The sequence below is a fragment of the Lissotriton vulgaris genome, chromosome 11, assembly GCF_964263255.1.
Source record: "Lissotriton vulgaris chromosome 11, aLisVul1.2, whole genome shotgun sequence".
NCBI lineage: Eukaryota > Metazoa > Chordata > Amphibia > Caudata > Salamandridae > Lissotriton > Lissotriton vulgaris.
This window is the reverse complement of record NC_141699.1, coordinates 1,080,641,442-1,080,663,795: the sequence shown is the minus strand read 5'-3', so window position 1 is coordinate 1,080,663,795 and position 22,354 is coordinate 1,080,641,442. Positions and strand designations below refer to the sequence as shown.

Below are 22,354 nucleotides of genomic sequence, written 5' to 3'. Positions count from 1 at the left end.
AATCAGCTGGACTCTAGTACTAACCTTTTAGCATTAGGCTACCCAACACTGGCTTGACCATTGCCAATGGAAGGTAATTTCAACCGGGAAGCAGTTTACAGAGTGAAATGGAACAGGTTTGGTTGAATTAAAGGCAATGGAATTTAATCAACAATCGCACTGCCGTGTTCATCCCACTAGCTGATAGTGGTGGGTGGACTGCAAATGGAATCCACCACTAACCTTACATGAATATCGACAAAGTATTGTATATGTATACACTGCGGACCAAGATGACGGCTTGTGAATCTCTGCCATTTAGGATGAAGTGTGCTGCTTCCTTTTTGGTAGAACGGGCGTTCGGCCTTTTGAGCAGTCTTGTATGCTGGTAGATACCTGCTGTACAAGTTGTGCAATAAAGCCTGTTTTTCCAATAGGTGTCCATGCTCTATACAGCGTACAAGGTTCAAAGCGGATGAAAATTTCTTACATCTTTATATCTTTCAATGATATACATGGGAAGTCTTCATGCCTCTACTATAAAGTCTAGGCTGGTGTTACAGGATCACGAAAAATGAATAATTCAACATAAAGACTTCTAGAAGGGTTGAGGACATTGGCAACAACACTCTTTGGCCACTGCACTGAATCTCACTACTTTGGCCTACTGCTTAACGGGTATTAAAAAGCAACCTTCAACATTAGGTCCTTGAAGGAATAAATGTGCATTGGCTGTAGAGGAGTCGGCAATCTAATGGGCAATGAGTTAGGTATTCAGTCAAATCTGTCATGGTATGACCTAAAAACAGTTTGTCAACACCTTTAATAGTCCAAGCATTTGTCAAGTGGGCGCATTGCTCTAACTGACCTGAAGGTTCAAAGTAGTTCAGCCTCCCCAACTCAAGCATGTGTGTATGTGGTCTTGGCACATCCTAACATGCTGTTCTGATTAAAACCAGAACTCAGAAAACCCATCGTTGCTAATTCTACTGTTGTAGTACAAAAGGGAGCACAAGGAGGAAATATACGCAAAACCATGAAAACAGTGTATGACTAACATTGGTGGTTGAAGAAAAAAGAAAAACAAGATGGTTAGGCTGCAAGCAATTCCACTTCCGAACACAATGAAGGAAACGAAGGAGAGTGCGCTGAAAAAAAACCGCATCACAAAGAGGATAGGCAACTGAACGAAGGGCTGAACTGTACTATTCAGCATCATGGGGTATGTGTTCAGTACGGCACAAGGTATCTTACATAGTCTTTGCTGTATTCTACTTAAATGTTGTATGTTCACAAGCTGAAGTCTCAAAAGGAATGCTGGTATGAAATTCAGCTCCAGTTGGGGAGTTTGAAGCTACCTGTGAATGAGCCTGGTGTGTGTGGTTTTGGAGACCAAAGGACTGAATTACAATTTTGCTTCAGTGTGTAATTCTATACTACAAACTAGCAACAAGCGTCGCCAAAAGCCACTGGCTCCAAGTTGCAGCATTACCGACACCACTCTGTGACCCCCCCAGTTCCCCCACCCCTAGCCCCTCCTCTCCCCCCAAGTAAAGCGGAGGTCTTGCTCTTGTATCCTGTAGAGAAGGAGGTTCCAAGTGTAAACTGAAGTGGAGGAATCCAGAAGTATTCGGTGCAGACAATGAAGGTGGTGAGTAGCGTACTGGTGATGGAAGTAATGGTGCCAATTCCCCAGTTGGGAAGCATACCTCGATCAGACGGCCACTACTTCATCTGCATTCACAGGCACAGGGGCGGCTCCTCCATTATAGAGCAGGAGTCTTGCCCCACTAAAATGCCCACAGAGATGAAAAATAAATTGGTAATGAAGTTAATTCATTACCAGTTTATTTTTCGTCATTCTGTCCTGAACAGAGTGTCAGGATGGGGCGGGGTCTGCTGAGTGCCAGCAGGGAGCAGTGGTGGGCAGAGGGCTGCCTGTGCACCCTTTAAAGCAGGGGTCTCCAAACCGGTCCTGGAGGGCCGGATCCATGCCAGATTTTTGGGATATCCCCATTGAGATACATGTAGTAATTTTAAAAATCTGGCATGGATCCGGCCCTCCAGGACCGGTTTGAAGACCCCTGCTTTAAAGTGTGCATGTCCCACTGGCTGGCCGTCTTGAGACGGCCAGCCAGACATATGCACTTTAAACCTAATAACCAAGTGGTCATAAGACAGCTGGGTTGGGAGCAAATATAGGCCTCCAGTGCCCTTGGGAGCGCAAACAGCGGGCGCTCCCTCCAATCCTGGTGCTTCTATCATGCTGGTTAACAACATGAGAGAAGTGCCAGAATGGGTAAGGGAGTTGGCTGGAGCCCTGACGTCACAAAGAGTAGGACCAGAGCAAGGAGGGCAGCTGATGCACGGTAAATACGTTTTTATTTAATTTATTTATTTAATGTAATTCTACACCCGCCCCCCCGCGCAGTAGTTCCCAGCCGCCACTGCACAGGCACATCTTGATACACAAGCTCCTTTTTTGCACGTCAGTGTGCATGTCATCGGGAAGAATGTGATGGAACACATGCTGTGACATGCAAAGTTAAGAAGGAAGTGCACAAATGCGCACCCCTATACAGGACTCCATATTGTATGCGAAGGAGTCCGGAGAATAGGATAGATAGTTCTGGATTAGGTCTTTGGAAACAGCCCTAAGTGAGCTACTTACAAAGACTGTGGTACTGAAATTATTATTCTTATTTTATTATTAAAGGGGTTTATAAAGCGCCTGGTGACGCCTCCCGGCGTGTCCCCGCGCTGTGGAGAAGGGTCAGAGTACAGATGGAGGGAGGAGGAGCTAAAGGGCGAAAAGATAGGTCTTCAAGAGTTTTCTGAATGTGGATTCATTGTTTGCTAGCCTAATATTGGTGGGAAGGGTGTTCCATTTGTTGGCTGCCAGCGCACGAAAGGATCGACCTCCCATTCTGGATTTTTTAGTTCGGGGGATCTTGAGAAGGCCTGTCCTCATGGAGCGAAGGGTTCCGTTAGGTTCGTAGGGGACGGCTAGGTCAGACAAGTAGGACAGTGCTTTGTGCGAGATAATTCTATAGCACATGAGAAGCGCTTTGAATAGAATTCTCTTCCTAATAGGCAAGTAGTGTAGAGTAGCTAGGGTAGGTTTAGAGGCAGCTCTTTTAGGTAGTCTAAGAACTAGACGTGCTGCTGAATTTTGGAGCACCTGCAGTCTCCTGATGTTCTTTTCCGAAGTTCCTAGAAGAAGCACATTGCCGTAGTCCATACATGAGGTTACTAAGGCTTGAGTCATGGTACGCCTGGCCTCCAGCGGGAGGAGGTCCAGGGTACGGTTGAGGGTTTTCATGACCCCAAAAAATTTCCCTACAACTTTCTGTACGTGGCTGTCGAACGAAAGTTTGGGATCCACCCAGATACCTAGGTTCTTCGCTTCCCTGCAAGGGGTGGGTAGAGGCCCAAGACAAGATGGCCACCAGTCTTTGGTCCAGCTAGTGTCCTTACCTCCTATTACTAACACCTCAGTTTTAGAGCCGTTAAGTTTGAGACAGTGTTGGGTCATCCAACCTGCAAGGTCGTTCATACAGGTTTTAAAGTTGTCAGCAGCTAAGGAGGGAGCTTGGGACAAGGAGATCAGCAGTTGGGTATCGTCGGCGTAGGAGACTAGCTCTACGCCGTACGATTGGACCACCTCTGCCAGCGGGGCCATATAGAGGTTGAACAGGGTGGGACTCAGGGCAGAGCCCTGAGGCACGCCCTGTTCTAAGGCTATGCTGTCAGAGAGGAGAGTGCCTCTTTGAACCTGAAAGCAGCGGTTGGTGAGAAAGGCTTTCAGCCAACCCAGTGCCTCCTTGGTGACCCCCGCTTTGTTTAGACACTGTAGCAAGATGGAGTGTGCTACAGTGTCAAACGCGGCACTGAGGTCCAGCATAATGAGAGCCATGGTATGACCTTCACCAGCTCCTGCCCGTAAAGTTTCGGTCACTCTCAAGAGAGCTGTCTCTGTAGAGTAGCCCGACCTAAAACCAGATTGCGAGCTGTGTAGGGCATTGTGGGATTCGAGATGGGCCATGAGTTGAGTGTTGGCTATTTTTTCAGCTACTTTGGCTAGGTAAGGTAGCAAAGAGATGGGTCGCAGGTTTTCTAGGGTGTCCTGGCTAACATTGGTTTTTTTTTTATAGGGAGTACAATTGCTTTCTTCCATTCTTCAGGAAGACAGGCTGAGGCAAAGGAAACTTGGAGCACATGTCTAAAGTGCGGCTCCAGAACAGTTAGACTATCTCCTAATACTTTGGGAGGAGCAGGATCCCGAGGGGAGCCAGATTTAATGCTTTGGCAGATTTTCATGAGTATTTCAGAAGGAGGGACAGTAAAATTACATAGGCAAGATTCTGTGAGAGCGGCATCTTCCCTCTCAACAAAGTCATGGCCTGATGTTAGATTACCCGAGAAGTTGGCATAAATGTCAGTGATCTTACCGGCAAAATACTTGGCGATTTTGTTACAAGTATCCACCGAATCACTGTGGGATGTATTATCCGTGGTTATTACAGAGATTTCTTTGAAGATCTTAAAAAGCTCTTTCGAGGAATTTTCTGCTTCCACGATGCGATTATTATAGTGTGATGCTTTGGTGACTCGAATCTTTTTATTATAGTCTTTTTGTGCTTTTTTGTATAGAGTTTTGATTTTCGAGCAAAAATTAGTTCTCCATTCCCGCTCAAGTTTTTTACATGCAGATTTAGCTGTCTGTAGTTCCTGGTTAAACCACGGGGTAGATTTCCTTGCCCTCTTGGAGTTCGCTAGAGTACGAATAGGGGCAGTGCTATCTAGGGCAGTTATAATACAGTTTTGTAATTGATTATAGGCTGTTTCACAGTCTGACCCTCCTGGAGGTCCTGCATTTTCAAGTGTCTTAATAAAGGTGTCAAGGGAAAAGTTTTTCCATTTCCTACATCAATAGCGTTGTACACTATCTTTATTAAGCTCGGTCTCAGATACCCGTATTTGCAACGGAATTACGAAGTGATCAGACCAGGGTACCGGTTGTGGAGGTAGAGGTAGCACTCCAGTCCAGTTCCCAAATATAGGGTCCAACAAATGTCCTAGTTGGTGTGAAGGGTCCTGATTCTTAAGCTCTAGCTGTAAGGAGAGTAGTTCGGACATTAAGTCCGATGCATCTTTATCAAGGTATTAGGTTTTGCAATACAGGTATCGATATGAAGTACTTTATTACAGCGACCAAACATGGTACAGGTACACTGAGAACAACAACGGTGTTATACTTACATAAATGAGACATATACTAAGTCAATAAAAACAGAGGTACCTTACTGGCAGAATGTGTACAACAACTTGTATGTCAACACCACCTCAATGGGTTTTACAACGTGACCCATCAATGCCAAGCATTGTCATTTTGCAAAGATACAGAGAAAAGTAAAAAAATTAAGTGTGTACAGGAAGACGAGGAGGACATTTTTAAAAAGCGACCAGGAAGATAATGATATTGTGTTACATGGGATGGAGGAGAGTCTAATAAGCCAAAGTGTTATACGACCAGAGGAGGGTTTGGTATAAAAACCTGTGGCCTACTCAAGCTTTCCCGTTCGTAATAATTGATGAAATATTGTGGAGAGAGAGGGAGCTTAGTGCAGAAATTTGGAGAAAGGTTGTTACTGTGGAGATATTAACCTAGAGGGTTATAGTGGGGAGGCTACTGACATGCTTCGCTGTAAAGGTTTAAAATACAGGTTTAAAACTGAGTCCCATTGGACCCTAGTACTATCCTAATCTGCGTTTCTTCTTTAATCGTGGTCCAGATAGTCTCGCTCTTGTTTGGCAGCACGGCGAGTCCCAGAACAGCCGTTTCCCAGTTTAATGGGTACTGGGGCCGTTCGAGCTACCAAACGAGAGCAGGAATATCGAGACCTAGGTTAGAGAAAAAACATGGCAGCTTGAGTCCAATGCAAGGTCACTTCCAGAGGGAGTCAGGAAGTAACCAGGGTATCAAATGCCACCAGACCAAAATTACACGGAGATCACATATGAGGACTAAGAAAATCAGCATATCTCCTAGCAAATAAAGCTTTGTGACCGAACAGAAGAATATTTATTTTAAAAAACCATACTTCGATGATATAAAGGCAGAATACGGATTTGGGCCCTGGGAAAGTTCTGAGAGAACGAGTGTCCCAAAATCAAGGAGATCGAAAAGTGTAAGCTATGACTAGAAGGAGGAGAGATCTGGGGCCATCAGAACTCTTTTTAGGGAGTGCAATAGAAGGCTGAGTTTTGATATGAGCAAAATCAAACACAAGGGATCACTTTCATTTGAGAAAAGCAGACTTGAAATAAGTAGGATGCTTTTCGTTCAGGTGATATCCAATGTTTGTTGTGTTTCTGTAAACAAAGAAAGTTTTTGTATCTAACCAGGATTAGGTCTATGTTTTTGTAACGTTTATTCCCTTACGAATGTTCAAGACGTAGACACCAGCATGTAAAAGAGCCACCAATACATTTTATGTGTATGTGGTACAAATTGATGAACATAAATTATGAAACTTAGCAACACAGTGAAAAAAGTCGGCAGGCAGCTTGATTTTAATGAATTGAATGGGACTCGTGAATTTAGATATTTAATAGGAATTCCTTCTAGCGCTGTCCAAAAGAGGATCCACGTCTGACCGCCACTGCTGTGCACTATCAGCAAAAAACATTTTTGGCAATCCTGTGCTGACTCAGCCAAAAGGAAAAAAGGAAATAAAAAAAGGCATAATGATGCGTAGCTGTCCATGTCTTATAAGAGGTGCCTGCATACGTGATTACAGGCGAGCGTAAAAATTTAAAATGTAAATGCCAGCATTTCTAGAGCGCACAGCTACCTCCAACGAAAGTGTCCCGGCGCTGTCCGTATACAGTTTAGGAACCCTTCCTGGCTTTTTCCCTGTGAAAATGTCCACTTCTGGGCACCCCCAAGGTGAAGCCAGGCATCCCAGCGCTGTTGGGGACGTTGTGGAGATTAAGCAAGCTATTGCCCAGAGTTGCAGAGTGGGACCCATGATTAGAATAGGCACAGAGGCAAGAATTATCAGGTCCGAGGAAATTGAGCCCAAGACCCGCCGAGGCGGGTATTGAACCCTGGTTCCGGGCTAGACCTCTGCATCAGGGTCTGCCGCTCTAACCATTGAGCTACACTTCTCCACTTTTCTTTTACATTTCTTTGGCAATGTCTCATCTTTTACTTCTAGTTTTGCAATCTCAGGCACACCACATTTAGCCTACGGCATTTATACTTTTAATCTGTTTTCTACTTTCCGGTTTGCAAAATAAATAAAGAATGCAAGCTGGCTTTCCCAATGCTTGTTTGGAATGTATGAGAGAAGGAGATTCCACCAGTGTGTCCCTCAGTGCTGCTGTATGTGAGTATGTTTCAATCCAAGCCAAAAGCTGTAAGGATGCAAACATTTACCCGGATTCCTGTGAATGCAGCAGCCTCTTTCTAGGACATCAGGTCTCCCAATACCTTACCACTTAATGCTTTAGAACAGTGGTTCCCAAACTTTTGACTACTGAGGACCCCCACTGACTCATCACTAGAAGCCGGGGACCCTCAGCAATTTGTACAATTTAATTTTCAAACATTAAAAGAGTAATTCGAAAAAAAGAAACAGGTGCACAAAAACAAATACTCAAATTACTAAGAATTTTAGTATTTTACATTGAAAGAGTTTGCAAAAAACTGAACATTTTAATGGGAAGGTTGGTGCTGCATCTCTGTGATTAGTTTTTAAATGGTTAGTTTTATTTCGCAGTACAAGGCTCCTGCCAGGGCCAAAGTGGAAACACAAAGCAGCCCTGGCAAATGTTTTCAGACCAGTCCCCATACAGTGCACACCAAATGGAGTGAGTGAGCCTGACCACTACAAAGGGGGCTTTGGGAGGCTTTCCAACCCCCCCCCCCCGCCCCCCCCCCCTCTGTCCCCCTGCCCTACCCCCCCCCGCCTGCCCCTCCCGCCCCCCCTACCCCCCCCCAAGAACATTTAGGATAGAATGCCGCATTCTACAACACATTTATTATTATATATTGAATTGTATTAGCTTTTAAAGAATTGTAAATTATGATTTTACCATGCACCACCATACAACAATCTTTGTTGGGGTTATTCAATGATTCCCTTATTATCACCCTTCAACAGTGCCTCTCATTTCTCTACAGCCCCCATCACATGTATTTCATTTTTTTTATAGCATCTCTCATACCATTGTAGGATCTCAGAGCACTTTACATCACACATATATAGAGACAATGAAACATACTTATAAATCAGTGTAGAGAAAATGTTACATAAGGTAAAGGGGACTACAAAGTGTAGGAGTTTGGTCTGGAAACGCGCAAACTCAGGATTCAGAACATAACAGTGGTTAGCATTGACTAACAATAAAAATATATTTCCACCCAAATAAACTCCTTTATCAGCATCAGGATAATGAAAGACTGGGAAAAAACATAAGTTACTAACTTGTGCCATGCAGTGTGTAAGCAGATCTTTGCTGACCATTTATAGGTCACTGTGCTAGATTATGATTGTCTCTTATGAGCTGCAGAGTAACAAAATAATCTCTGTGATAAAAGCAGTAACCCACTGACCTATGCACATAAGATACTGTTTTTTAAAATGCATGGTACATGTTCTTTGCAACAGGCATAATAACCTTCTATGCTATGTTAGATAAGTCAAACCTGCCACTGGACAAAACTCGTACCTCTCTCCAGCAAGTACATTAATCACTGATGTTATTTTGACACTTTTATTGCTGCTCGAAAACTGCTAATTCTACAAGGAACTATGCAGTGCTTTTAAAACTGCTGCCTGCGGACCCCCTGGGAATGTGTCACGGACCCCAGTTTGGGAAACACTGCTTTAGAAGGTCTCACGGAAAGTCCTGAAAGTAGTCTTACAGATCACATTAACTGACGTTCACAGTCAGGTGATGTGTGCTTAGATTGTGAGCAGGAACTGGAACATACAGACTCTACACTTTAGAAGAACTCACAACACATCTTTTCCCAAGAAGTCGTCTGGTCACCTTCTACGCATGTCCTGCAATCCAGTGCTCAGCAGGGCAAAAAGGCTTAGTTTGTGATTTACAGCTCCTTGATGCCGGTAAATAAATCACTGTGCTATACTAAAAGATTTACATCTTAAGAACTGAAAGTAACAAAATGAGCTAGGTGTCCAAAGCAGTATACCACTTACCTATCTACACAAAATACAAATCTGTGATCTGCATGTGCAACACAATGTGCTTTGCAACAGGTACATTAACCTCTATGCTACATTAGGAGTCACAACAGTGGCTTGACAAAACACAGATCCTTCTAGAACTAGGTTAACCACTAGAATTATCTTACCACTATTATAACCCCCTCAAGATTGCTGGGCACACAAAATCTCTGCAGCAGGTGTCAAATTCGGAAGACATTTAAAATGCAGCCTTTTTGTGGCCAATTAAGTAATCTAGAACAGATTTACTTTCACTTTTGTCCCCGTTGCCATTTCGTGACTCCACCCCCTTCCCTTCGCCACACCTTAACCGCACATATGGCTTCATGGAGTATATTTTTGTTCAATTCCAGCACTGGACACAAAGTAGAAGTAAAACCTGGGCTTGTAACTTTTGGAGCAACAATGAAAGTCAATGAGCTGTTCTAAAACGTAGATTTGTCTTATTCTCACAAGATGCCAAGCACAGGCCTTCTTTGGTACAATTTGTTTACATTTCGGATTAGGGAAACTCTCCAACTATAACATTACTTGTAAGTAACAAGAGTAAAACATTAATAAATAACTTCTCAGCTACATGGCTATTTAAACATTTCTTTTCTCCTTTTATCACCTGATCACATTTCTATCGATTGTGTGTGGATGAAAGGTGAAACCCAAGTAGTATCCTGCAAATACTGGATGTTTTAGGAGATGGCCTTCAAGCACTCACCTTTGCTACCTGTTGGGGAAGAGATCTTCCGTGGTCTGGACCGGATGTCATAGATAATGGGGTACTGAATCCAGGGGATCCTAAGAGACAAAAAGGAGGTGGTGAACAGTGATGACAAAACAAACACAGACACTTGCCAAGCCTAAAAGAAGCAGCTGTCTTAGTGCACCGCCTCAGCACACAAGCTCTCCATGTCCACTCAGACTGCGAGTACGTACTCCAGCAAGTGTAAGCTCTACACCTCCCTAAAGGATTCATTTTTCTTGAGGTATAATTAGGAGGGTACTCAACTGCTATTGTTCTGGTGCTCTAAATCCATACACTCAGCCCCATTATGAGGGTAGGTGAACTTTATTTTACTTCATGTGGAGGTTTTTGTATAAATGTGAGGCATTCCAAGCGGGGCAGGGTTCTACCCATCAGTGCCCGCTAAACACTTACCTTTTCCTTCCAACTTATAGGAAGAAGTCATGTTATGGAGAGCTGAAGCCAGGCATCGACCTGACATTCTTATATCACCAGATGACCCCACCCATGGAAAGGACACATCAGAATTGTAGCAGATAATATACTAAAAATTGTCCAGAAACATATAGCCATGTGTACTTCTGGATTTAAAGGCCGGTTTGAAATGTATTTATACCAATCCCTTACAAAAAATGTTTTATCACAAAGACAAGGTAATTTTGAGCTTGCATCCATAGAGTAGCAGTTAGAGAAAGCATGGACAGAGGCTCAAGCGGATACACTACAGACCTCGCAAACATGAAACAAATTGTTGAAAGAGAAATACGTTCAATTTACTCCAGTGAACTGGACATAGGTGCACCCTGTATAGAACATCCCCTGCTTTGTCATGAGCTAAAAGAGCGCTCACAACACAAAATGGAGGCCTTGCAAGATTTTTCATTAAGTGCATTTGCTATCCTGTTCCAACATCAAATTTTTCAAGACTATATCAATAATTTAAGGTCACCTTCCATTTCTACAGGATAGAACATCTGCAACACTACTTTGGTACTGCAGGTCTACCGGAACCAGGCCCTTATCCGTACAGGGTTCTTCAATCAGCAAAGTTAACTTCCATTTATTTATTTATTTGAGAGTTGTATATGGCACGAACAAGACCCTTGGGCATCAGAGCTTTTTACAAAATAAACAATCTATCCACCCCATAACTGATGGGTAAATGATCTGTGAGGTTATAAAAGAGTTCATTACAAGTTACATGGTTTCTAGTACACACGTTATAATATATACATTGCTGTATCCATCGTTAGAAGTATGTCTGATGGATACAATCTCTGTACCCTTGTTGTTGTGGGGATCTGGTCTGGGACGGGACCCAGACGGTTACATGGGTCAGAGGTTTACATGGAGGTCCATTATGGTCAATGCACTGAAGAGGGTATTTCCCTTTTGGGCCTGCCAGTCTTTCACGCAGCAGTATTCTTTTTGTTGATGTTTTGATCCATAATATTTTGGCGATGATATTATGGTCAGATGATAGTTTTGAGTCGATATTGAGGTGGTATGACACGCATTCTTCAAGGTTTCAGTGATGTTAATCTTCTGAACAGCTAACTTGCCTCAACATGAAATAAAGGTCTATCGCTAGTAAAATATACATCTCAACTTTACTGTAGGATTACGTTGTCATACTGTATTCGAGTTCCAAACCAATACCTTGAAGTAGAGAAAGTCTTGATGGGCCAACAAAGTTACCCCGTGTAGTGCAACCGTTCTCAGGGTCCTGAAACACCAGTGGTAAATGAGAGAAACTACCCAAGAAATTGTACAGTGGTCTCTAGATGCCCCTCCCAGGAGATACATCTTCTTTGTCACTGGCAACTCTCCAGGTCAGACTCTAGTCTTTAAAGACAGACGAGGATCTAACAAGAGCTAAATGTTAACTGCGGAAATTTTAAAATGAAAAACAAATTGCAAAGCTGGCATGGAAAACTCTTGTCTAACTCTGGAACAATGCTGAAGGATATCCCTTCCTCCTGCCTGCACAAGTCCACACAAAATATGTTGGTCTAATCTCTGCAAAGAGGCGGCGGTGAAAAAAACTCGATACTCAAGATCCCCCATGGGCAATGGTGTCGGACAATAAACACTGGTTTCCATGAACCAGCAAGCATGGCTGAAGTGCTCCAGCTTACGAGAAAGGACCCCAGGGCACCATAAGTGTTTGCCCTTAAATGGGAAAAATGCAGGTGACATCACCGGTAAGGGATAAAGATTCCAGCAAACAATACTGGCCAGTCACCGGACCACCTACCAACTAAGTATGGCTTTCCAAACTTACGAAGCAACTGGCTGCGTTTCTGCCACTTGTATTTTCCGAGCTCCCAAACACTAGTATTGCCAAAGCTCCCAAACACTATTATTCCCAAAGCTCCCAAACACTAGTATTCCCAAAGCTCCCAAACACTAGTATTCCCATAGCTCCCAAACAATAGTATTTCCATAGCTCCCAAACTAATATTTTCACAGCTCCCAAACTAATATTTTTACAGCTCCCAAACATCAGTATTTCCATAGCTCCCAAACACTAGTATTTCCATAGCTTCCAAACACTAGTATTCCCATAGCTCCCAAACACTAGTATTCCCATAGCTCCCAAACACTAGTATTCCCATAGCTCCCAAACACTAGTATTCTCATAGCTCCCAAACACTAGTATTCCCATAGCTCCCAAACACTAGCATTCCCATAGCTCCCAAACACTAGCATTCCCATAGCTCCCAAACACTAGCATTCCCATAGCTCCCAAACACTAGTATTCCCAAAGCTCCCAAACACTAGTATTCCCAAAGCTCCCAAAACACTAGTATTCCCAAAGCTCCCAAAACACTAGTATTCCCATAGCTCCCAAACACTAGTATTCCCATAGCTCCCAAACACTAGTATTTCCAAAGTTCCCAAACACTAGTATTTCCATAGCTTCCAAACACTAGTATTTCCATAGCCTCCAAACACTAGTATTTCCATAACTCCCAAACACTAGTATTTCCATAACTCCTAAACACTAGTATTTCCATAGCCTCCAAACACTAGTATTTCCATAACTCCCAAACTTTAGTATTTCCATAGCTCCCAAACAATAGTATTTCCATAGCTCCCAAACAATAGTATTTCCATAGCTCCCAAACAATAGTATTTCCATAGCTCCCAAACAATAGTATTCCCATAGCTCCGAAACAATAATATTTCCATAGCTCCCAAACATTAGTATTCCCATAGCTCCCAAACACTTGTATTTTCAGAGCTCCCAAACACTAGTATTCCCATAGCTCCCAAACATTAGAATTCCCATATTCCCAAACACTAGTATTCCCATAGCTCGCAAATGCTAGTATTCCTATAGCTCCCAAATGCTAGTATTCCTAAAGCTCCCAAACACTAGTATTCCCATAGCTATTTAACAACAAGGATCTCACTCCGTCGCCGTGGGAGGGGTAGGTGCTGACAAGCGGTTGCCTGGAGCTTTGAAGGTAAGGAGGGGAGACGGGTTGACTGGAGCTGGACTGCGATATCCTCCGCACTCCGGCTCTCTCGGGGTAGCTTTCTGTGGCTCTGCTCCCGGTGCCCCGGGCTGCCCTCAGATGGACTGCTTTGGTCTTGGCTCTGCCGGGGGTGTCCTACCGCGAGGCGCCGTCGGGCTTCGAGCCGACTCCTTGCCCCCCTTAGAGCGGTGCCGAGGTCTGGTAGCGACGGAAACATCCGTCGGGTACGCTTGATGGTGATTGGCTCTGGGTGGCGACGCTGTTTGGGGCCCGATCGGTGCCCGCGGTGTCACTGCACCTGCGGGTCCCTTGCCCGGATGTTGTTCTCTTGGGTGTCTCGGCGGTCCGTGACAGGGCTGCAGACTACCCTGTGGTCGGCATGGTCCACCTGTATCGCCACCACTTTGTGCCCAGAACACCGGAACAATGTACCTTTATCGACCTATCCCTCTTTTACTCCCAGGTAATTACCGAGCAGCTCAGGCCCCACAAGGACAGTCTGTGGGGACCTTCCTCCAGGGATTGTGGGTAAGAACCAACATTTTATCAACACATACTGGGGCTCCCTTTACCCCCATCCCTTCTCAGGCACATATGGCGACCCTCTTAGCTACTATACAACCCTTTGTATTTTTGGCACATGAATTGGCAAATAAGCAATGGGTGTAGTACACTGTATATAGATAATTATTTTAAAGTGTTTCTCTGACGCATGTCTTCCAATGAAACGCACGATTACACTCTTTCTCTCTCTCACTGTTCGTAGTTGTGACCCCATTGAGCCACAACATACACTGGGAAAATGGCTCTTCCCTTTCTTGATGTTAAGACCTGACCTACATATTGGATATGAGGCTGCAAAGAATGATTAGTCTTTCATTCGTATTTCTATGATTATTTTTCTTCTCTTAGAGCGGGCATCCACGCAGGACTCCATCCTGCCTTGGTACATTCGACCACGCAGGTTGTATATATTACATCTGACAGCCCGGATAAGTTTTTTTAAGTTTATGAGCACGTTAAGGTCCTGAAGAATTGCCTATACGGCATGAAACATGTTGACCACACCATAGGTGAGGGTTGAACGAAGCCCAACTACTTTACTTTGAGCTTCGGTACCCCTCCCTTCACTCTTTTAATAAGGCAGTTAGCCACACGAATAAAGTTGTCTGAGTGGACTATACTTACCTTTTTTAAATCACTCCTTCACGCTCACTACTTCACCCCCCAGGCCCCTCACACGCACTCATCCACTGGCCAGGAACAAAAGAACTCCACTAAAGAGTAGCACTCCGTGCTACCCGTCAGGCATTGCACCGCCAGCCGGACGTTGGAGCAGGAGGCCAATGATGAGACAAAACAACCATCAGGTAGGATGACAACAGTCGTCCAGCCTTTTAGTTGTGTGAGGCATCCTAAGTTCCGATAAGGAATTCCTTGTATTCCCCGGCACGCCTATACACATCCTTCAGTGAGAGAGACACTCTGTTAATCCTTATTCCTCTGGGGAACTTTGTACACTCTTTAGTTATTATTATTCCCATAGCTCCCAAACACTAGTATTTCCATTGCTCCCAAACACTAGTATTTCCATTGCTCCCAAACACTAGTATTCCCATAGCTCCCAAACACTAGTATTCCCATAGCTCCCAAACACTAGTATTTCCATAGCTCCCAAACACTAGTATTTCAATAGCTCCCAAACACTAGTATTTCCCAAACACTAGTATTGCCATAGCTTCCAGACACTGGTATTTCCCAAACACTATTATTGTCATAGCTCCCAGACACTGGTATTTCCATAGCTCCCAAACACTAGTATTTCCCAAACACTAGTATTTCCATAGCTTCCAGACACTGGTATTTCCCAAACACTAGTATTGTCATAGCTCCCAGACACTAGTATTCCCATTGCTCCCAAACACTAGTATTTTCATAGCTCCCAAACAATAGTATTTCCCAAACACTAGTATTCCCATAGCTCCCAAACACTAGTATTTCCATAGCTCCCAAACACTAGTATTTCCCAAACACTAGTATTTCCATAGCTTCCAGACACTGGTATTTCCCAAACACTAGTATTGTCATAGCTCCCAGACACTGGTATTTCCATAGCTCCCAAACACTAGTATTTCCATAGCTCCCAAACACTATTATTTCCATAGCTCCCAAACACTAGTATTCCCATAGCTCCCAAACACTAGTATTTCCCAAACACTAGTATTTCCATTGCTCCCAAACACTATTTCCATAGCTCCCAGACACTGGTATTTCCATAGCTCCCAAACACTAGTATTTCCATAGCTCCCAAACACTATTATTTCCATAGCTCCCAAACACTATTATTTCCATAGCTCCCAAACACTAGTATTCCCATAGCTCCCAAACACTAGTATTTCCCAAACACTAGTATTGTCATAGCTCCCAGACACTGGTATTTCCATAGCTCCCAAACACTAGTATTTCCATAGCTCCCAAAGCTATTATTTCCATAGCTCCCAAACACTAGTATTCCCATAGCTCCCAAACACTAGTATTCCCATAGCTCCCAAACACTAGTATTTCCATAGCTCCCAGACACTGGTATTTCCATAGCTCCCAAACACTAGTATTTCCATAGCTCCCAAAGCTATTATTTCCATAGCTCCCAAAGCTATTATTTCCATAGCTCCCAAACACTAGTATTCCCATAGCTCCCAAACACTAGTATTCCCATAGCTCCCAAACACTAGTATTTCCATAGCTCCCAAACACTAGTATTTCCATAGCTCCCAAACACTAGTATTTCCATAGCTCCCAAACACTAGTATTCCCATAGCTCCCAAACACTAGTATTCCCATAGCTCCCAAACACTAGTATTCCCATAGCTCCCAAACACTAGTATTTCCATAGCTCCCAAACACTAGTATTCCCATAGCTCCCAAACACTAGTATTTCCATAGCTCCCAAACACTAGTATTCCCATAGCTCTCAAACACTAGTATTTCCATAGCTTCCAAACACTGGTATTTCTCAAACACTAGTATTGTCATAGCTCCCAGACACTGGTATTTCTATAGCTGAGCAGTGACCGGGAGAAAAGGCAAAGAACTACAAGGAGCAAAAAAAGCATTTCCGGGCCAGGAGCGAGGGCTGGGATTGGGAGACGCCTATGACGTTGGTGCAGATTGAAGTTACCTTTGCAAGGACATCATTGCTCTGAGCCTGTGGTGTCTCAGATCAGAGCCTCCTGCCGACCTTGCTTGACATTACGGGCCACACCAGACGGACAGCAGGAAGTTAACAAGCACAGGCAAAGCCAACACAAATGAAAGCCACAAGCAGTTAAAATGAATAAATAAACAAAGGGTGCATTTATGCATACGATGCACCAGTGAGATAAATCCGTTATTGTGTGAAGATTCTGTATAGTTTTGAAATGTAAAAAGGTGCCTCAAACATTCCAATGAAAGCACCCCTAAGGAGGCCGCATGATGCGTCAAACTGTGAACAGCATGAGGGGAGAGATGCATACTCCTCTGACCTCTGGGTATACTTCAAAGAACGGGTAAGAATGCGCCGTCAACGCTTGTGAAGGCGGCCGCTTGCGTGCGGGAAGGAACACAACCGAACACAGTATCTCCGAGCTGAACAGTTTGCTGAAGCAGTTTTCATTGGTGCCACAAGGTGGCAGCATAGCCAAACGTTGGAACCTGGTAACACCATCATGTTTACTAGCACCCTTCGTTTGTGCGAAGTCTGAATATTACTTCTCCGACTAGGACTTCGGGAAAGTATCAATAGAAACTGCATTTTGGAATTATTTTGCGCATCTCTGTGGGGAGCATAAACGTGTAGGACGTTAGGTGATGACAGCTATGCCCAAGAAACCTAACACTTGTCCATCAAACATCCTTTGGAGTCCTGACACCTGCCTACCAGGTACCTCTAATAGGGACACGATTTTTTGCATAGTTGATGGCAATAGGTAAACTTGATGGAGACACCAAGGTGAGATCCAAAGAGGAAGAGAATATTCAAGGAAAGATCCAGGTCCAGACGATTAAACAAACCCCTTAAAAGAGGAAAAATAAAGATAATGCGTTATGGGGTCCAAGGCCACACAGTTTAACTTTTACTAATAGAGTACTCTTGAACATCGAGTGACAAGCAAACAAACTGTTACGCGTGAAGAAGAAGCAGAGCGTTCAAGGAACAAACGTCCTTTATTCGATGACCTTACATTCGTATAATACTCCCACGCACAATTATAACAAAAAAATACAGAAATAAATCAAAAGAACGCAGAAAGGACGGAAAGCAAAAGATAAAAGCAAAATGAAAAACATATTAAAATAATGATTTAAAAAAAAAACAGCAGCACAAGTCATGGCACTATTTGAAATTCGAAAAACTCATGCCACAAAATGCAACAAAAGTCTCCAGGGCAAGCACCGCACTGGGAATGAGGGGAATATTTGAAGGAGGCACCTGCCTGGGCTTGTTGGACTCTCCGAAAAGGACAGATCCATAACCAGGGATGTTCTGAGTGACATGGACGAACGGAAGACGCCATAAACAAACCTTGCTATCGACAGTCATTCACAAGAACACGGAACTTATAGCACAGGGAGTAGTGTGTGTGTGTTCGGTGCGGTGGAGCAGCCTTCCCTTTTGGCTATGTGTCTGAAAGTTGTGACACAAGTGCAGGGCTTTAAGTGGGATGAAAAAACTGTTGAGTCTCTCAAAGGGGCGTGGCCAATGTAATTAGGGGCGTGGCCAATGTAATTAAGGGCGTGGATTAAAAACACATAAACTAAAAATCTGTGCTTAGCATAGTGTGCCGCCCGACTTGTATTCTGCTGCTTCTGTCGTTCCATTCAGATATATATTACAACAAGTAACATCATACATACAAGTCAGAACTTTTGGCTTTCTCAATGGTTGTTAGTTGCATAAGATAAATAAGCAGCAGCTATGACTTGTGTATATTATTGAAAAAAAGCTTCCACTTAAAGGCCTGGAGTCACCACGACGATGTTGCTGCTCCTGAGTTTCAAAAAGAGAAGGGGAATTCAGAGAGAAAATGACTCTTTAAAGGATTTCCCTGCCCCCACAACACTCACCTGGCATGACGACATGCCGTAACTTCTACAAGTGAGAAGTGAGCAGTGTGAAGCACGCGCGCATCAATGTGCCTGCTGTCACTTCAGTCCGGAAAAAAACAGACCCGCCTATGCCAGGGCACAAAACAAAGCCCGATAAGAGACCCGTTTCGAGGCTCCCTTTAAAAAACTGCCGGTGCTCAGCACCAGTGAGACCCGGCCCACTTAAAGCGCTGCACAGTGGTCCTACCACTTGAGAATTGAAGCTGCCAGACTTCAGCAAATTCGTCAACGCAACTTGCTGCATCACTGAACACCTCTTCTCAGAAAACCAGTGCTTAATTCGAGCCAGTGGCTTCCAGGGCTCGGCACCGGCACTTAAATGTCAATACTAGCACTTATGGCAGTCTGCCACATGGTGGGGCTGTTGATCTAATTTACAGATAAGCAGAACAGCAGTTCTTTATACATTCAATCTACATAAAAATGACTATACCTGCAGCCCAGCCATATTTATAGATCTGGTGGCCGGAGTAGTCTGAATTATCACACTTGGAGGAGTGCGAGGGTTAGTAGTTGTGTTGGGGTGTAGTTGGTAGCTGTCATTGGAGCACTGGCAGGGGCAATAGACGGTGGAAGCTGCCTTCCAGAAGAAAATATTGAATTACATCTTACAGAGAAAGAACCCTCTGGAAACAGCATCAAGCCCTCATTCCCCAAGTGATGCCTGACCCGAAGACATAAAAGGGCAATGATCAAAGATGCCAACCCCCGCCCATCCCTTCACCGGGATAGCTTTTCAATCCCTTTCCCGGGATAGCTTTTCAAACACCTAAAAACCAGACAGAAGTGTGGTTCTCATGGTCCTCGTTTCTTAATGCGCCATTTTACCTGAAGTGAAGTCCTTCAGCCTTGACTGTGTCCTTCTCCACGCCACCGATCCGGTTGAAGATAACCGCCCTTTGGCCTCCTTCCACTATTGAAGAGAATAAACAAACACAGCATTACCAACTTTCAGAAGCATGAGTTCTGAACCCCTAATTTGACTCATGAACCAGACCTGCAACTCCCAGATGAACCAAACCAGCATCACCCAGATGAACCACACCAGCATCACCAAGCATACCCTGTGAAGGACAGCCTGGGCAGTTCAGATGAAGCCATCTAAAAGGCACACACATGTACACTCAAGAGAGCAAGTACCACGTTTCCAAATTCAGAAGTGGCTTTGGTCAATGCTAGTTTGCAAGGCGCACAACCCCGCAGTGGGTGACCAAGTGCCAGTCATTATCTGGTCCACTCCTACAGGCCCAACTTTGAAATATTTGCATCAATGCATAAACCATTAAGTTTCATGTTCCTGGTAATAGACCATAGCGCTCCCCAAGCAGTCTGCACAGAATTGACCCCTCTACACCCTCACACTGTGCAAGGTGCCTCCGAGAGCCGACTGGCTTCTTCGACTCTGCACGGGAGTGTCCACCTGGAGGTGCTTACTGGTCTGAAGTAACACAAGCCATGAGCGAGATAGCAGAAACCCAGGTAGCATCTGCCCTCGCCTAACGCTGCTAGGTTAAGTTAAACGCATCACTAATCCAACTAAGAGACTGGAGGCAGTGCTGAAACTTTTGGCGAATCGCAGCACGCTGTGATCTTGGATGAAGGGACCACCCCTAAAGTAAAAAGAATAAAGATTGACTAGGATAAGCACTGCTTAGTGGTGAGACAATATTAGTGCAAGCTGGACTGCAGGTACCGCAGGCACGATCAAAGGATATGGGGGCTCACTTAGAAACATAGACTGCTGAGCCTTCATTGACACACCCCAATAGAGGGGGTAGAAGGAATGAGATGTACATGGCAATACATTATTGTAGCTTTTAGGAGACGTTACAATACTTGAGAACAATCCCCATGATCACTGAAAGTTAGTATACACCTTGTCAAGTCCTGTGTTTGTGTGTATGAAGCTCCTATGGGTCCTCGGCAGACTCCTTACTAGTATTACATAATCTGTTGGATGTGACTGGGTGTGGTTAATAAAGTTTGTGACACAGTACGTTCAGTTAACGGTTGCATGCTGAAGAATAAAGATATACAAACCAGAGCTCCGTGTGGGGCGTGGTTCGTTACATGCTCCAGAGGCTGGGGAGGACTCTACAGATCTGTGTTCTCTATAGATGGTTTATATATGCCTGTATATCTTGCCATTTTGTTAGTCTTTTTTGAAAATTAAAAAAATATTTGCACCTTGGCGGCCTGTCTTGGGTGAAGCAGATGATCACATTTTCTGAATTATCAGAATATTGTACACTTTTGAGCCCACTCATCTTGGTCTTCGGAAAACAACCGACCATATTCCATAATCCATCTCCAATAATTGCAAGTGACGTCTTATTCTTGGTTATAAGAAGTTTGTTATCAATAAATTTCATCCTTTGGTGCTGCACCAAGAAAATATTAAAGGTTCCCCACTCTAAGACACCCAAGTCAGGCAAAAGAGGAAGAGTGTGGGTAGGCTGAAGTAAACACATTGGATTGATTGAGTGAAGATACTGGCCATTACAGACTCCATGTGCATACTTTGCAATGGACTATCTGCAGCAGGCAAACAACCAACAGAAAACTGAATATAAAATCTATAATTCTTTACAAATGAATTGATTAGGTCTCTGCTGCAGCATGAGCTCCATGAGGTCTCACACAGCAAGAGAGAACAATAAAAACACTTCTGGTGGTCCTGGTACCAGCCCGGCCAGGTCCAAAGAGAGGGGCATCCTTTGAAATCTCTGCTCACGGAGATTACAGGAGCCACAGAAAACATGAAGAAAAGTCTACTCTGCACATAAATCAATACTACCCCTTGGTACGGTTGTGTTTTTGCCTTTAGTTGGACATGGGAGGTCACATTCCAACTCTAGTCCTAAGATAATTGAGGAAAGTCTCTAGGACTATTAGAGAAAGAAAGAGTCCTAGAAAAGACTGTTGGCAGACCTCCCAAATAAAGTGTGAATAACGTAGGTCCCAACACACAGCTTTGCTACAGGCCATTTCTTATCTCCATCTTCTCTGATAAGGTGCCAGTGTGGTCCAAAACCCCCTCTAATCCAATTTTCTTTCTGAAGTTCCTTCAGCATACTTAATAAACCACTCGAAATTCCAAACTCTTCAACTACCCAAAATATCTCATTATTCACCAGATCAAAAGCTGCCCGGAAGTCAACAAAAAGAGATTCCCCTTGATGTCTAGCTCCTTCCTAGCTACTGACCACAGGCTGAAGCAATAGTCTGTTTTTGTTTGGCCTTCCTTAAATCCACCTTATTCGATGGGAATCAAACTATTTTTCTCAGTCCATTCCCTCAGCCTCTGGAGAATAAACTTTGCATAAACTTTGGACCCTTCGTTTGTTAAACGTATTAATCTATCACTTTTAGCACCTGGGGGAATGTGTCACATATGTATAGGTTTCATAACTGCCCCTTTTCAAATTTTGTGGATCGACTCTATTAAAATGATGGCTTTAAATACTGCCAGGAATATGCTAGACCATAAGTTGATATTACTCTTTATCATTACGGCTGGTAGATCATCGGGCTAGCTGCTCTTGACAAGGTATGTGCTATAATAACTTCTTGTGTGGTTCCAACACTGAAACCCTGCAGAAGTGCATTATCAAACACACACTCTTCTCAAAAAGGCACAATGTAACCATTAGTAAAATTGTCTTCCTTTTGTAGAATTTTCTTTGGGTATTTCTATAAAAGGATGTTCGATTTCTTCTAACTTGTCCATACAGGCAAAATAT

General features: G+C 43.8%; 1 protein-coding gene across 1 annotated transcript in view; it reads right to left on the bottom strand.

The window, feature by feature from the left end:
• The window catches only part of LOC147684163 (prohibitin-2-like), a 57,635-nt gene that overhangs the window by 22,025 nt on the left and 13,256 nt on the right, over positions 1 to 22,354 (bottom strand). The window contains exons 3-5 of the mRNA XM_086942603.1: positions 19,440 to 19,524; positions 9,928 to 10,031; positions 4,431 to 4,781 (exon numbers count right to left, since the gene is read on the bottom strand). Coding sequence (XP_086798729.1) covers positions 4,431 to 4,781; positions 9,928 to 10,031; positions 19,440 to 19,524 — 540 coding nt within the window. The remainder of the gene's footprint in view (positions 1 to 4,430; positions 4,782 to 9,927; positions 10,032 to 19,439; positions 19,525 to 22,354) is intronic.